The 12,036-nt window shown below is 47.6% G+C and overlaps 4 protein-coding genes across 4 annotated transcripts in view; 3 read left to right on the forward strand and 1 right to left on the reverse strand.

The window, feature by feature from the left end:
• PAAG_00770 (26S protease regulatory subunit) overlaps positions 1 to 1,400 on the reverse strand; it is a gene marked incomplete at both ends in the record, with an annotated part of 1,494 nt that extends 94 nt beyond the window's left edge. The window contains 4 exons of the mRNA XM_015844131.1: positions 34 to 94; positions 176 to 632; positions 700 to 1,086; positions 1,184 to 1,400. Coding sequence (XP_015700912.1) covers positions 34 to 94; positions 176 to 632; positions 700 to 1,086; positions 1,184 to 1,400 — 1,122 coding nt within the window. The remainder of the gene's footprint in view (positions 1 to 33; positions 95 to 175; positions 633 to 699; positions 1,087 to 1,183) is intronic.
• Positions 1,401 to 2,750: 1,350 nt separating this feature from the next.
• Positions 2,751 to 4,376, forward strand: PAAG_11169 (enolase; the record flags this gene model as incomplete). Its single annotated transcript, XM_015846865.1, has 5 exons — positions 2,751 to 2,874; positions 2,952 to 3,008; positions 3,089 to 3,456; positions 3,489 to 3,928; positions 4,022 to 4,376. 5 exons carry the CDS (start codon positions 2,751 to 2,753, stop codon positions 4,374 to 4,376), a joined length of 1,344 nt encoding a protein of 447 aa, XP_015703472.1.
• A 2,501-nt stretch (positions 4,377 to 6,877) lies between these two features.
• PAAG_00772 (hypothetical protein) lies at positions 6,878 to 8,074 on the forward strand (the record flags this gene model as incomplete). The annotated part of the gene is made up of 3 exons (XM_002796867.2): positions 6,878 to 6,896; positions 7,129 to 7,229; positions 7,337 to 8,074. 3 exons carry the CDS (start codon positions 6,878 to 6,880, stop codon positions 8,072 to 8,074), a joined length of 858 nt encoding a protein of 285 aa, XP_002796913.1.
• Positions 8,075 to 10,431: 2,357 nt separating this feature from the next.
• PAAG_00773 (DNA damage checkpoint protein rad24) lies at positions 10,432 to 11,947 on the forward strand (the record flags this gene model as incomplete). The annotated part of the gene is made up of 8 exons (XM_002796868.2): positions 10,432 to 10,443; positions 10,576 to 10,583; positions 10,648 to 10,694; positions 10,778 to 10,797; positions 10,879 to 10,890; positions 10,970 to 11,244; positions 11,334 to 11,421; positions 11,531 to 11,947. 8 exons carry the CDS (start codon positions 10,432 to 10,434, stop codon positions 11,945 to 11,947), a joined length of 879 nt encoding a protein of 292 aa, XP_002796914.1.
• Positions 11,948 to 12,036: the final 89 nt, after the last annotated feature.

Here is a 12,036-nt window from a genome sequence, read left to right on the forward strand (position 1 = left end):
CTCCAGCTTCTTCGACTCAGCGACCTTGCGCACAGCCTTGTTGAAATCGTCCTGGTTCACCGTATCCCGGTAGTCCTTGATGGCGAACAAGCCACTGAGAATTTACCTGTTAGCTTTTGTTCTGGTAGATCATGCAAATAAATAAGGGATAAAAAAGGGGGAAAGGCAAACTCACGCTTCCGTGACCACATTCCTCAAATCAGCCCCGTTCAACCCATCACTCATCTTCACGATACTCTCAAAGTCAATCTCCCCCTCAATCGCCACTCCACTAGCATGAATCTTCAAAATCTCCAACCGCCCCACCTCATTAGGCAGCGGGATTTCGATCTTGCGATCCAACCGCCCAGCCCGCAGCAGGGCCGGGTCCAACGTGTCGGGTCGGTTAGTCGCCATTATAATCTTGGTTTTCCCAAGATAGTCAAACCCGTCCAGTTGGTTGAGGAGCTCCATTAACGTGCGTTGGATCTCTCGATCGGCAGATGTGCCTTCCGAAAAACGCCGGCCGCCGATTGCGTCAATTTCATCCATGAAGATGATGCAAGGTTCGTGCTCCTTGGCGTATCCGAACATTTCGCGGATTAAGCGGGCAGATTCACCGATGTATTTGTCTACGATAGCGGATGAGACGACTGCAGGATATAAGTTAGCATATAATAATCATAAGAATGGGGACTTAAAAAGACAATCAAAACATACCCTTCAAAAAATTTGTCTCCAACGAACTCGCTACAGCTCTAGCGAGCAGCGTCTTCCCCGTCCCCGGCGGGCCATATAGCAGCACACCCTTGGGCGGTTTTATCCCCACACGCAAAAACAGCTCTGGGTTCTTCAACGGCAACTCGATGACCTCTCTCAGCTCACGGATCTGATCGTTCAGACCACCGATTCCCGCAAAGCTGATCTGTCCGGGGTCCTCGAGGGACATGTTGTAGACGAGCGGGTCGACTTCGCGGGGCAGCATGCGCATGATTGTTAAGGTGGTCATGTCGAGGGCGACGCGGGTGCCCTGTTTCAGCTTTGTTTTGTCGACTTTTGAGCGGCAGCCGACGACGTAGCGGGGGCCCGAGGAGGCTTTGACGATGACTGTTGGGCAAGAGAGTTAAACACTATGAACTTCTTACGTACACATATACATATCCATATATATAGATGATGTAATAAGAGGGAAAACCGAGCTTACATCTCTCCTCATCTAGTTGCTTGAGAACCTCTCCAATAATTTGACCGACGCTCTGCAGCGCCTTGATGTTTTCCTCCGTGGTGTCAAACTCCTTTTGCAGGTCCTTTATGCCTAACCGCAGATTCTTCAGCTTTGCTTCCCATTCTCTTGACTCTAGCAGACTCTTTTTGTAATCTTCAAGAGCTTGTTCACGTTCCGGATCCACCATGCCTTCCATGGTTGAATTGGCGTAGGGGACGATGGTTGGAAAGGTGACTAGGGAATGCGGCGTTATCAGGATGACGAAAGAGGACAGATGTAGATGCGAGGTATATACGCTTGGAATCGGAAATTAGACTGGGTAAAAGGGGGAATGTGAGGGTGGAAGGCGATCAATAATACAATATCTCTAGATATCCCTTTCTCTTCTACATTCCCCTTGGCTGCAAGGGCTGAACTTACTTAAAAATTACTTCTGCTATGGTTTGTTGTTCAGCTCCGATGCTCTACTGACACCCACAGATACCGCCTGTGTAGTTATTAGTCATGTTTGCAACAAACACAAACACCCTCTCTCTCTGCCCCTTCCAATCATCACATGACTCTAGATCTACGCCTCTCACGTGATTCTGCACCGTCCCAAGGTTCCCGTCGGATGGTTTTGATCTTCGATATACGCCTGATCACGTGCAGGGCGGGCCGCCCGGGGCAACGGCTAATCCGTGCACTGCCGGCGTTTTTTCGTACTGCCAAGAACAGAGGCGCATCTCCCGCGTCCTTCCGAATTCGGAGACGTTGGGGACCCAAAAGATGAACAGAATCCTGAAAGCAGAAGAGAGCAGAATTCTAGGGCCTTCTCTGAGGATTGCGGGTTTCGGTTTCGTTGTCTGCGGGTGTACTGTTGGTGGGGAGAAGCCCTGGAGGTGGGGATGACGGGGGGAAGTGGGTGGTGGATTGGGTACTAATGGAGGGGCATCCCAGGTTTTGTTTACAGGGTTGTAAATCGTTTCATACATTAATAACAAACAGGGAAAGAAGGCAGACGGTATAGTTCCAACAAAACACCAGCCCTCCCTATATTTTCTAACAACCCTCCCCCCCCCCTCCTTTCAATTCCTCTCAACTACACCTCACTCCTCCACTTTTCAATACACAAAAGTTCAACTCCAATTGACTTAGCATTGCAAGTAAGTGTTGCCTCTTTGCTAGTTCTAGCAGTGTGTTCCTTGAAATACCCCGCCACCGGCTCCCAATGTCGTTGATGTATTCCCGCTACAACCAATATTGATGGCAGACGAGCTGCCATTTGATGGCTTCGAGAAGCCAATCGTCATCTCTATGACTGTGCTGGATAACAGTTGTCTCTGAGATCCATTGGAGACTCGAAATTTTTAGTCCTGCTATCCTGTTCTTTCGATCCCGTGCCGCTTTGTCCGTTTTGAGCTTTCCGGTGAGCGGATGGAAAGCGGCTACGGACTATTCCCCACCAACTCTGATATTCTCAATTCATTCAATCCTCACCTCTATCCTATTGTAATACAATTCAAATTCATACTAACTAACCTACCTGCTCAATTCTTGGATAGAAATGGCTATCACCAAAATCCACGCCCGCTCCGTTTATGATTCTCGCGGCAACCCTACCGTTGAGGTTGATGTCGTAACCGAGACTGGGCTTCATCGTGCCATTGTCCCATCCGGTGCTTCTACCGGTATATATAACTCTCCCGTACCATGGTGTCTAAAAGGCCTTTGAGCACTGGGAAATCACTGACGGAATATTTGACAGGTCAGCATGAGGCATGTGAACTCCGTGACGGCGACCAGTCAAAGTGGCTTGGAAAAGGTGCGCAGTTTAAAAACCACCAAAACCACAATTTCCCACACGAATTTGCCTAGCTAGTTATTGACATGTTTGTTGAATAGGTGTGTTGAACGCAGTCAAGAACGTCAACAGCGTCATTGGCCCCGCCATCATTAAGGAAAACATCGACGTCAAGGACCAGTCCAAGGTTGATGAGTTTCTGAACAAGCTTGACGGAACCCCCAACAAATCCAAGTTGGGTGCCAACGCCATCCTCGGTGTCAGTCTGGCCATTGCCAAGGCCGGTGCTGCCGAAAAAGGTGTCCCCCTCTACGCTCACGTTTCCGACCTCGCTGGCACCAAGAAGCCATATGTCCTCCCCGTTCCATTTCAGAATGTGCTCAATGGCGGTTCCCATGCAGGTGGCCGTCTGGCCTTCCAGGAATTCATGATTGTCCCAACGTATGGACCCTTATTAGGAATAGCATTAGTAAGAACTATCCAGGCTAATTCTCCCAACAGCGCTGCCCCGTCCTTCTCCGAGGCCCTCCGCCAAGGCTCAGAAGTCTATCACAAACTGAAGGCCCTCGCCAAGAAGAAGTACGCCAATCTGCCGGCAATGTCGGTGATGAGGGTGGTGTTGCGCCCGACATCCAAACTCCCGAAGAAGCCCTGGACCTGATCACCGAAGCCATCGAGCAGGCTGGGTACACGGGCCAGGTCAAGATTGCTCTTGACATTGCCTCGAGCGAATTCTACAAGGCCGATGAGAAGAAATATGATCTCGACTTCAAGAATCCAGATAGCGATAAGAGCAAGTGGCTCACATATGAGCAGTTGGCAGATCTGTATAAAAAGCTTGCCAGCAAGTATGCTATTGTCAGCATTGAAGATCCATTCGCTGAAGATGACTGGGAGGCTTGGAGCTATTACTTCAAAACCTGTGATTTGCAGGTTGTCGCGTATGTCTTTTCAATCCTTTCAATGCATAAATAAGTTGTTTGCAAAAACGGAAGAAAGAAAAAAAAAAAACACTAACACGCTCCCCATCCCAGCGACGATCTCACCGTCACAAACCCCATCCGCATCAAGAAAGCCATCGAGCTTAAATCCTGCAACGCCCTGCTCCTCAAAGTCAACCAAATAGGCACCCTCACTGAATCCATCCAGGCAGCCAAGGACTCCTACGCTGCCGGTTGGGGCGTGATGGTCTCCCACCGCTCCGGCGAGACGGAGGATGTCACCATCGCCGATATCGTTGTGGGATTGAGAGCTGGACAGATTAAGACGGGTGCACCTGCGCGCTCGGAACGGTTGGCCAAGCTCAATCAGATTTTGAGAATTGAGGAGGAGTTGGGGAGCAATGCGGTTTATGCGGGGGACAAGTTCCGGGCAGCTATTAATATGTAAGGGCGTGGAGATGAGATGAGGGGTGGAGGAAGTAACTATATGATGGGCGAAGCAAAAACAAGGCGATCGTTAATTGTTAAATAAAACGGAGAAAAATAGGATGGGATGGGAATGGCACAGGGCGCCAGTCGCGGGTCTGTGCTATTTCTTTTGCCCGGCGGGTGGCAACGATTTTAAAATAAAGAAATAATTAAATAAATACGGGGGGAATACACAATGAAATAATGAAAACGGGGAATATGTGAAGTTGAAACGCAATAGTATGGACATGGGATATCAAGGTGCATCCATTTCCAGTCACCTCCAACATCAGTGGGGAAACCAATCCGATGCCCAAATCTTGGCGGCGGCTAACCATAACTATAATAGCCGTCATATTTAACTTGGTTATTGGACTATTTCCCCCCAAGAAATGTTCGTAGGTGCTGAAATAAATTTTGCACTCTGCTATCATGAACTTTGGGATAGCTCCTGTGATATGTCATCTTTGCCAAACATTCCCCTCCTTCACCTTCTCGCAATGATATGATCAGCTCGCTCCACTTGATGTCGGAAGTTGAACTGGATTCAACTCATCAACTCTCTGTCCCTGCAGACAACAGACCCTGCCTGGGGCATCTCGCTTCCGATGATTGAAGATACAGATAAATAAGCCAACATTTAAGAGACTAGCTGCACTTTTGCTTTCAACGAGGCAACGCGTTGATAAGATACTCGAGAGTTCTCCTCTCGCAGTTCTCTTTTCTCCTGTTTCAACTCACGTGGATTATTTTACAAAGGAGCTGGTGCAGCTTTAAAGTTTTTATTTTACATATATATATATATATTCTTATTAACATTTCCTCCCGTGTCCACCCGTGTCCAACTGAATGCCCCACGGCTCGTCTACCCCTTTGTGGAGACACTGGCCATTAGTTCTCAGATTTTCTCCAAGATATAAAAATATATCAGCTCATGGTCTGGAAACATATGCTATAAACTTTTATGATGCCTCGCGGGCATTGGAGAACCATCCGAAGGATTGCACAACACCACAAATCCAACAGTCAATAATTGTTTCATCACAGACGTCGCCCTCAGTCCCATCCAAACAAATGACATGTTGCCGCGCTCTTATTAGACTTGCAGTATAACCCATCGCCTAATCAAGAACAAGTGTAGACGAATTTTTTTTTTTTTTTTTTTCCCTCTCTCTGAGAACTATGTCTCAACAATGTAAAAAGCCTCTATTTGAATTCACACACGGACCGTGAAGTACGCAATAAACAGCCCGTCTCCCATTCCACAACAAATTGAAATGAGAGTATATTTCCCGCAGATTCCCAGCAGGAGATCCACTCAAAGAGTTCGGGGTGGGAAGAGGTAAAGAGACGATACCGATGTTGATTCTTTTACCCCCACTCCGTCGGACTATCGACAATTTCCTACCCTCTCCGGATACCTAGGTATGGCATGCAAAGGCACCCTTCTGGCCCTAGGATAGGCATGAATATGTACAGAACTACATAAAATGTAAAAAAAGAAAAAGAAAAAAATATGTTGACGCGAGACTGGTCACCCGGGTAATTGCATAGCTATGCCAGTTGGCGCTCGTACTCATGGCTCAGAGCTGCTGAAAGGATGCATGAGGTAATCGATTGACTGGGCTGGTTGTGGGGGATTTGCACAAGCTGACAGCGGCCAAAGTTATTTCTCCGGTGAAGGCCAGGGAAGGCCAAGGGAGTTTGATAGAGGGAGCCAAGCGCCAGTATCACCGCACCGTTGTCAACGTGTCTCTTTTCTTACCCTCTTCTGTTTACCTTTTTTGATCAACTGAAGGAGGAGACAGGTGTGAGATCGACGAACTGGTTAAGCCAGAAGCCGAGACATGAGTGTGTTGTTGTTGTTGTTGTTGTTGTTGTTGTTGTTGTTGTTGTTGCTGAGACTTAAGAGAAGCAATAAACGACAGTGAGCACCACACTGCTGCAATCAATCCAAATAAGCTTATTTGAGAGTTTCATCCGAGAGAACTGAATTCCTCAGGGCACAGCACAGGCACAGGAACAGGCACAGTACACCAAACTACCAAAGGACCGGTCGGTCCAGCGACATCCGCAATTATATATACACTTTGGTCAACCGTATGTTAAACCTCCCCAACCAAACAGCCCAACCCGCCCTATTCCCAAACAGGATTAGCTTCCCGCCTCGGCCCCCGGCACGTGCTTCCCCTTTTTCTGCCTGGTTGCGCCCAATCGTAACAGGGAGGACCCGCTGCATCGGGGCTTGTTTGGGCACCCAGACACCAGAAGAAGAAAAAATTGGACATCAGATGCTGCAAAACACCACACAATCATGATTTGTATCGTTCACATCCAAAATTAACCACCCATGCCTATATTTATTTTCCCCACCAACCCTCCCTTGTTACGTGTACTTTCAGATCCGCAAATTGCTGACTCGCCATCGGTTTAACCGGCCACACAAAGTTCTCTTCGCCCACGCTCGATTTTCAGTAGGCCATGGCGCCGTCAAAGTGGGGTAAGTCGGCATCAATCGTTGAACCCCTCCACCTGCAGGTGCAGCCATACCTACCTGGCAGCATAGCATGCTCTACGCCTGAGTTTTAATTACTTTATGTTCCTCAAAATTGCGGTCAGGCATGGCATACTCATGGTAGCTAGCTAGGTTATTGTGAATATATCAAGATATATATGTCTAACTTTTTCTGCCTTGGTTGATTTTTTTTTTTTTTTTTTTCCCACTTAAACAGATGATGAAGAGGAGAGCACCCCGCCCTCTTCCCCACCTTTATCTGCTGCTATACCTATAGCCCAGAGACGAAAATTCGATGACGAAGAGGATAGCGACAATGTAAGCATCAGCTCTATTCATCACCCCAAGAATATCTAGTTTTGATGGCGCATAAGAGCTCTTGTATCTATGATGAAAACGCTAATCACCGCATTTCCAAACCGCAGGTCGTAGATGATTGGGAAGCTGCCGAAGATTCCGAAGTTGAGCGTGAAAAAGCCGCCAAAGCAGCTGCCGAAAAAGCCAAAGCAGAGGCCGAAGCCGCCGCCAAGAAAAAATCCCGGGCCCAGCGCATACAGCAACGTCGAGAGCAACGACGGCTGGAAGAGGACGAAGAGGACGATGACAGCGATGATGACGACCCCGCTGCCCAACGCGCCCGTCTCCGCCGTACAGAGAAGGACGCAGATCTCAAACACGCCGAAGACCTAATCGCCGACATCGACCTGAACCGCTCCCTCAACCGCTCCGCCACAAAAGCAACAGTAATCCACCTCTCCGAAACTGGCGATAATAGCGATCCCACCCAACGAGCCATAGACCTCTCCTCCATCCCGCTCTTCAGACCCGCTACAAAGGCGCAGTTCACGGAATTAACAGAAGCGCTTATACCGCTGCTGACAGCGCAGTCGAAGAAGCCTCAGTATGCGCTGTGGGTGCAGGATTTCACGAAAAAGTTGGTGAAGGAGTTGGGGAGTGGGGATATTAAGAAGGTTGCGTCTGTGTTGACGGCGGCGAGCAATGAGAAGTTGAAGGAGGAGAAGGCGGCGGAGAAGGGAGGGAAGAAGAGCAAGGCGGCTAAGACGAAGACGAGCGTTGTTGTTGGGAGGGATATGGGGGTTGGTGGGAAGGCGGATATTACGGCGTATGACGGGGATGACTTGGATGACGATGATTTTATGTGATGCCCCCCAAGTGGTGGGTGGGGTGGTTTGGTGAGCCAACTAGTTGGTGAGGGAGATAGTGTTTTGTCATTTGAGATTCTTCCTGCTTTTTGTTTTTCTATGCCTTTCACTTCACCTTTTATTTTACCCCTGGAAGTATTAGAGATCTAACCAGCCACCGTTTCTGTGCTTCTTTTTACAAGCCTCAGAGCATCTACTTGTCTTCTCCTATTTAAATAAATTTCTTTCCTTCTGTTCGGGTATTTCCTCTATTTATTTCACGCCCCCCCTCTTTTTCCTCTCTCATTATATCTTACCATTTTGTTTGAGTATTTGTTTAATGTCTGCATTTCAGCCCTATTCCCCCTCTCTCCATCTGTTGTGTCCGTATAAATTGCTCTTCATCAACATGGCATAGCATGCATACGCATTTTGCTTTAGCCCCATTAATTAGCTTTCTTCATTAATTTGTCAGTTGATACTTTTTGTTTGAATGCAAATAATAAAATAAGACAGTAGAGATTATTGAATTGTTTTTCTGCGAGTTCTCATTTAAATATATATTAGAAAACAAGCACGCTGCTCATTGTAAACACCCCCACAAGCAAACCATCCCATACGTTGCCGAATTTCTATTTCCCACTCCATTCCGCCCCGCTCCGCTCACGCAGGAGACATTTGACTAACTTCGATCGGGCTGGAAATAAGTTTTAATGCCAGCTTACTCTTTTGCCTCGACTTCATATTTCTACCTTCGATCCAATATTGCTTCCCTGCACAATGTGATGTTTCGATATTTCGAATACTGGATGGAGGCACTCCACTCCGTAGGGGACGAAGAAGCGGAGAGAAAGATTTCCGGTAAAGGGATAGGAGACAAATGCGATCCTCTGGGCACGTCCCATCATGGACCTTGCACGGATAGCATTTGTCTACTTTCTTAGATTCTTCCCTCCTTGTTCACATCCAGCTATGGTTGCTGGGCAAGAGGATGGAGAGATTGGTATCCCATGTTTAGGAAGGTTTTCACATATAGGCCATCCACGACTTGTCACCCCCTACATATGTACCATATTATGTACCTGGCACTGTCCGCCTGTCTGGAGAAGTGTGTGTTCTACCTTTTGTTGATTGAGATCCGCAAATGAAGTTTTTGATTTTCCCGTTGTATAGTTATCCAATTCTTCTTAAAACTGGTAATGTAATAATTAACCAGATACAGGGGCCTCTTTCACAAGGGCTAAGAATCCGTCTTTCCATAACCGTATCGACAAAGAATGGAACGGTAAATGCCACAACCATTAGCGATATAAGTCACTCCAGGCCTTATGCACGTTAATATCCAATCCTCCGAAAATATATCGCGCATCTACATTGACGACGGCTATTGACCAGAAACCACAACCACACAACGATCAAACGATCGAAAGGAATGTCTCAAACCTTCTTTGTCTAAATTGCATATCACGTGATTCACTACCAGGTGATTATGCATGGCGTTGCTTGCCCGCATGGGGATGCCAACGACGGTCGCATAATAACGGACTCTTTTTATGCTTGATTTTTTTTTGCGAGTTGACAAGTTATCCAGCCCCTGAACGGACTTCTCATTTTTACCCCATTGTTTGATTCCCGTTGATCCTGGTGTTTAGGTAGATAGGATATATTTTCTCTTTCGTTGGGAGTCGGTTATTTTGGTCAATCAAGGCGCCAGAGATACGTCATTTTGTTTAGTGTAACTCGGCATTGAAATAATGACGGGTTAGGGATTTTTTTGACATTGGGGAACTGGTTTATTATTGGTAAACTTGTGCGTACGGCAACCTGTATATAGGATCGAAAGTGTTAGTGTGGTGTAGTGAACGCGAACAGAGCGTTGGGGCTGGTTTGGTAGGGGCAAATGAGGAGTAGTTATATAGAACAGAAACGTATGCAGTAATTGGGGTAATACTTGTGTAAGTAAGGTGACGGATGCAGAACATATGAACCGTCTGATCATACAAAGACGGATATGGGGAAGTGAAATACGTATTATTCCACATCTCATACATCTCATCTCCTCAATATACATTTTGTTGTTTGATGATCTGGATCCCTGCTAACTAGTTAAGGCAACGCCTTAAGGGGGGGATCCGCTTAGTCAGCCATCACAAGTCACACTTGTCCGCTCTTTCTCCCAACTTCTGCCATCATCCAACATCCTCCAACTTCATCCTCTTCCTTACACCCGTCACACTTCACTCTTCCCCCCCTTCCACCAGGCTTTTTGTTCCTCTTCGTCTTTCTCTCTTGCATCACTCCGCTTCCGCTTCTTCCACTCCCACGCTGTTTAGATCCCACCATCCCACACCGTCTCCCGTTATCCCCCTACTGCCACCATGACTTCAGAAGTATGTTTATCCCTCCGTGCCCTCGCTCTGCCTCTAGGCGCGCAACGACCTGGCGTCAAACAATATTGTCCTTCCCCCCTATGCACTTTTCTGATGTGATGTCTGTCGTGCTAACTACAATCTCTCATATAGCGTGAAAGGTAAAATTTGTCCATGTGCAGTGAGTGTTGTGGGCGTGTGTACTGACCGCTTTCCGAACTGCAGCAAGACGTTTCTCGCCAGGCTCTGCGAGCAGGCTGAACGCTACGATGGTGAGACCTTCTTTCTCTCTCTATCTACCCTAAAGCTACCCCCTCTCCTTTGTTTCTTTGCACTATCTAACTGCGTCATATAGAAATGGTTACATACATGAAGGTGTGTACTGCTGCTTGTGTGTGAGGGTTAACATCCCCATCAACCCGGTTGCTAACACGACCTTTCGATGACGCCTTGTAGGAAGTTGCCAATGTAAGTCCCATCAGATATTCTACCACTAACTCCCTTTACCCCTCCTCTCCAATATCTAACCGAACATGAACCATGACAGTTGGGAGGCGAACTCACCGTCGACGAACGCAATCTTCTCTCTGTTGCTTACAAAAACGTCGTTGGTACCCGTCGTGCTTCTTGGCGCATTATCTCCTCCATCGAGCAGAAGGAGGACTCCAAAGGCTCTGAGAAGCATGTTGCTATCATCAGCGAGTACCGCCAGAAGATCGAAACTGAGCTCGAGCGCGTCTGCCAGGATGTTCTTGATGTTTTGGACCAGTCTTTGATTCCCAAGGCGGAGTCTGGTGAATCCAAGGTTTTCTACCACAAAATGTATGTGTTGGGATTCTATGGAGTTACTAGTTTCTTTCGTTCGCTACACGAGACATTTCTTAGAAGAACTGTACTGATATACACCACAGGAAGGGGGACTATCACCGTTATCTCGCTGAGTTTGCTTCAGGTAACAAGCGCAAGGTTGCCGCCACTGCCGCCCACGAGGCTTACAAGGTTAACCCTCCCCCTCCTTTCCCAACACACACACACACACACACACACACACACACACACAAAATTATTTATGAAAGTCATGTTGAACAACGCTAACATTTCCTCCCAGAACGCCACCGACGTCGCCCAAACTGAACTGACACCAACCCACCCAATCCGTCTCGGACTCGCCCTCAACTTCTCAGTCTTCTATTACGAGATCCTCAACTCTCCTGATCGCGCTTGCCACCTGGCTAAGCAGGCGTTCGATGATGCTATTGCTGAACTCGACTCACTCTCTGAAGAGTCTTACCGCGATAGCACGTTGATCATGCAGCTGCTGCGAGACAACTTGACGTTGTGGACGTCGTCGGATGGCGCAGAACCTGAGCCAGTTGCTGCTGGTGATGGAAAAGATGATAAGACGGCTGAGGGTGAGGAAGGACCGGCGACTGCGACTACTACTGATGCCCCTGCTCCTGAAGAAGTGGCTGCACCAGCTGCTGCAGATGAGGAGCCAAAAAAGGAGGGCACAACGGAGTCTTAAAGTATGGGTTTAAAAAGAATTTATTTTAAAATGTTTTCTATTCCCTGCTTATGATTCCTGCTTGCTCCTAAGGTTGTGTGTGTGTGCGA

This window comes from Paracoccidioides lutzii, assembly GCF_000150705.2.
Source record: "Paracoccidioides lutzii Pb01 unplaced genomic scaffold supercont2.2, whole genome shotgun sequence".
NCBI classification, from domain to species: Eukaryota; Fungi; Ascomycota; class Eurotiomycetes; order Onygenales; family Ajellomycetaceae; genus Paracoccidioides; species Paracoccidioides lutzii.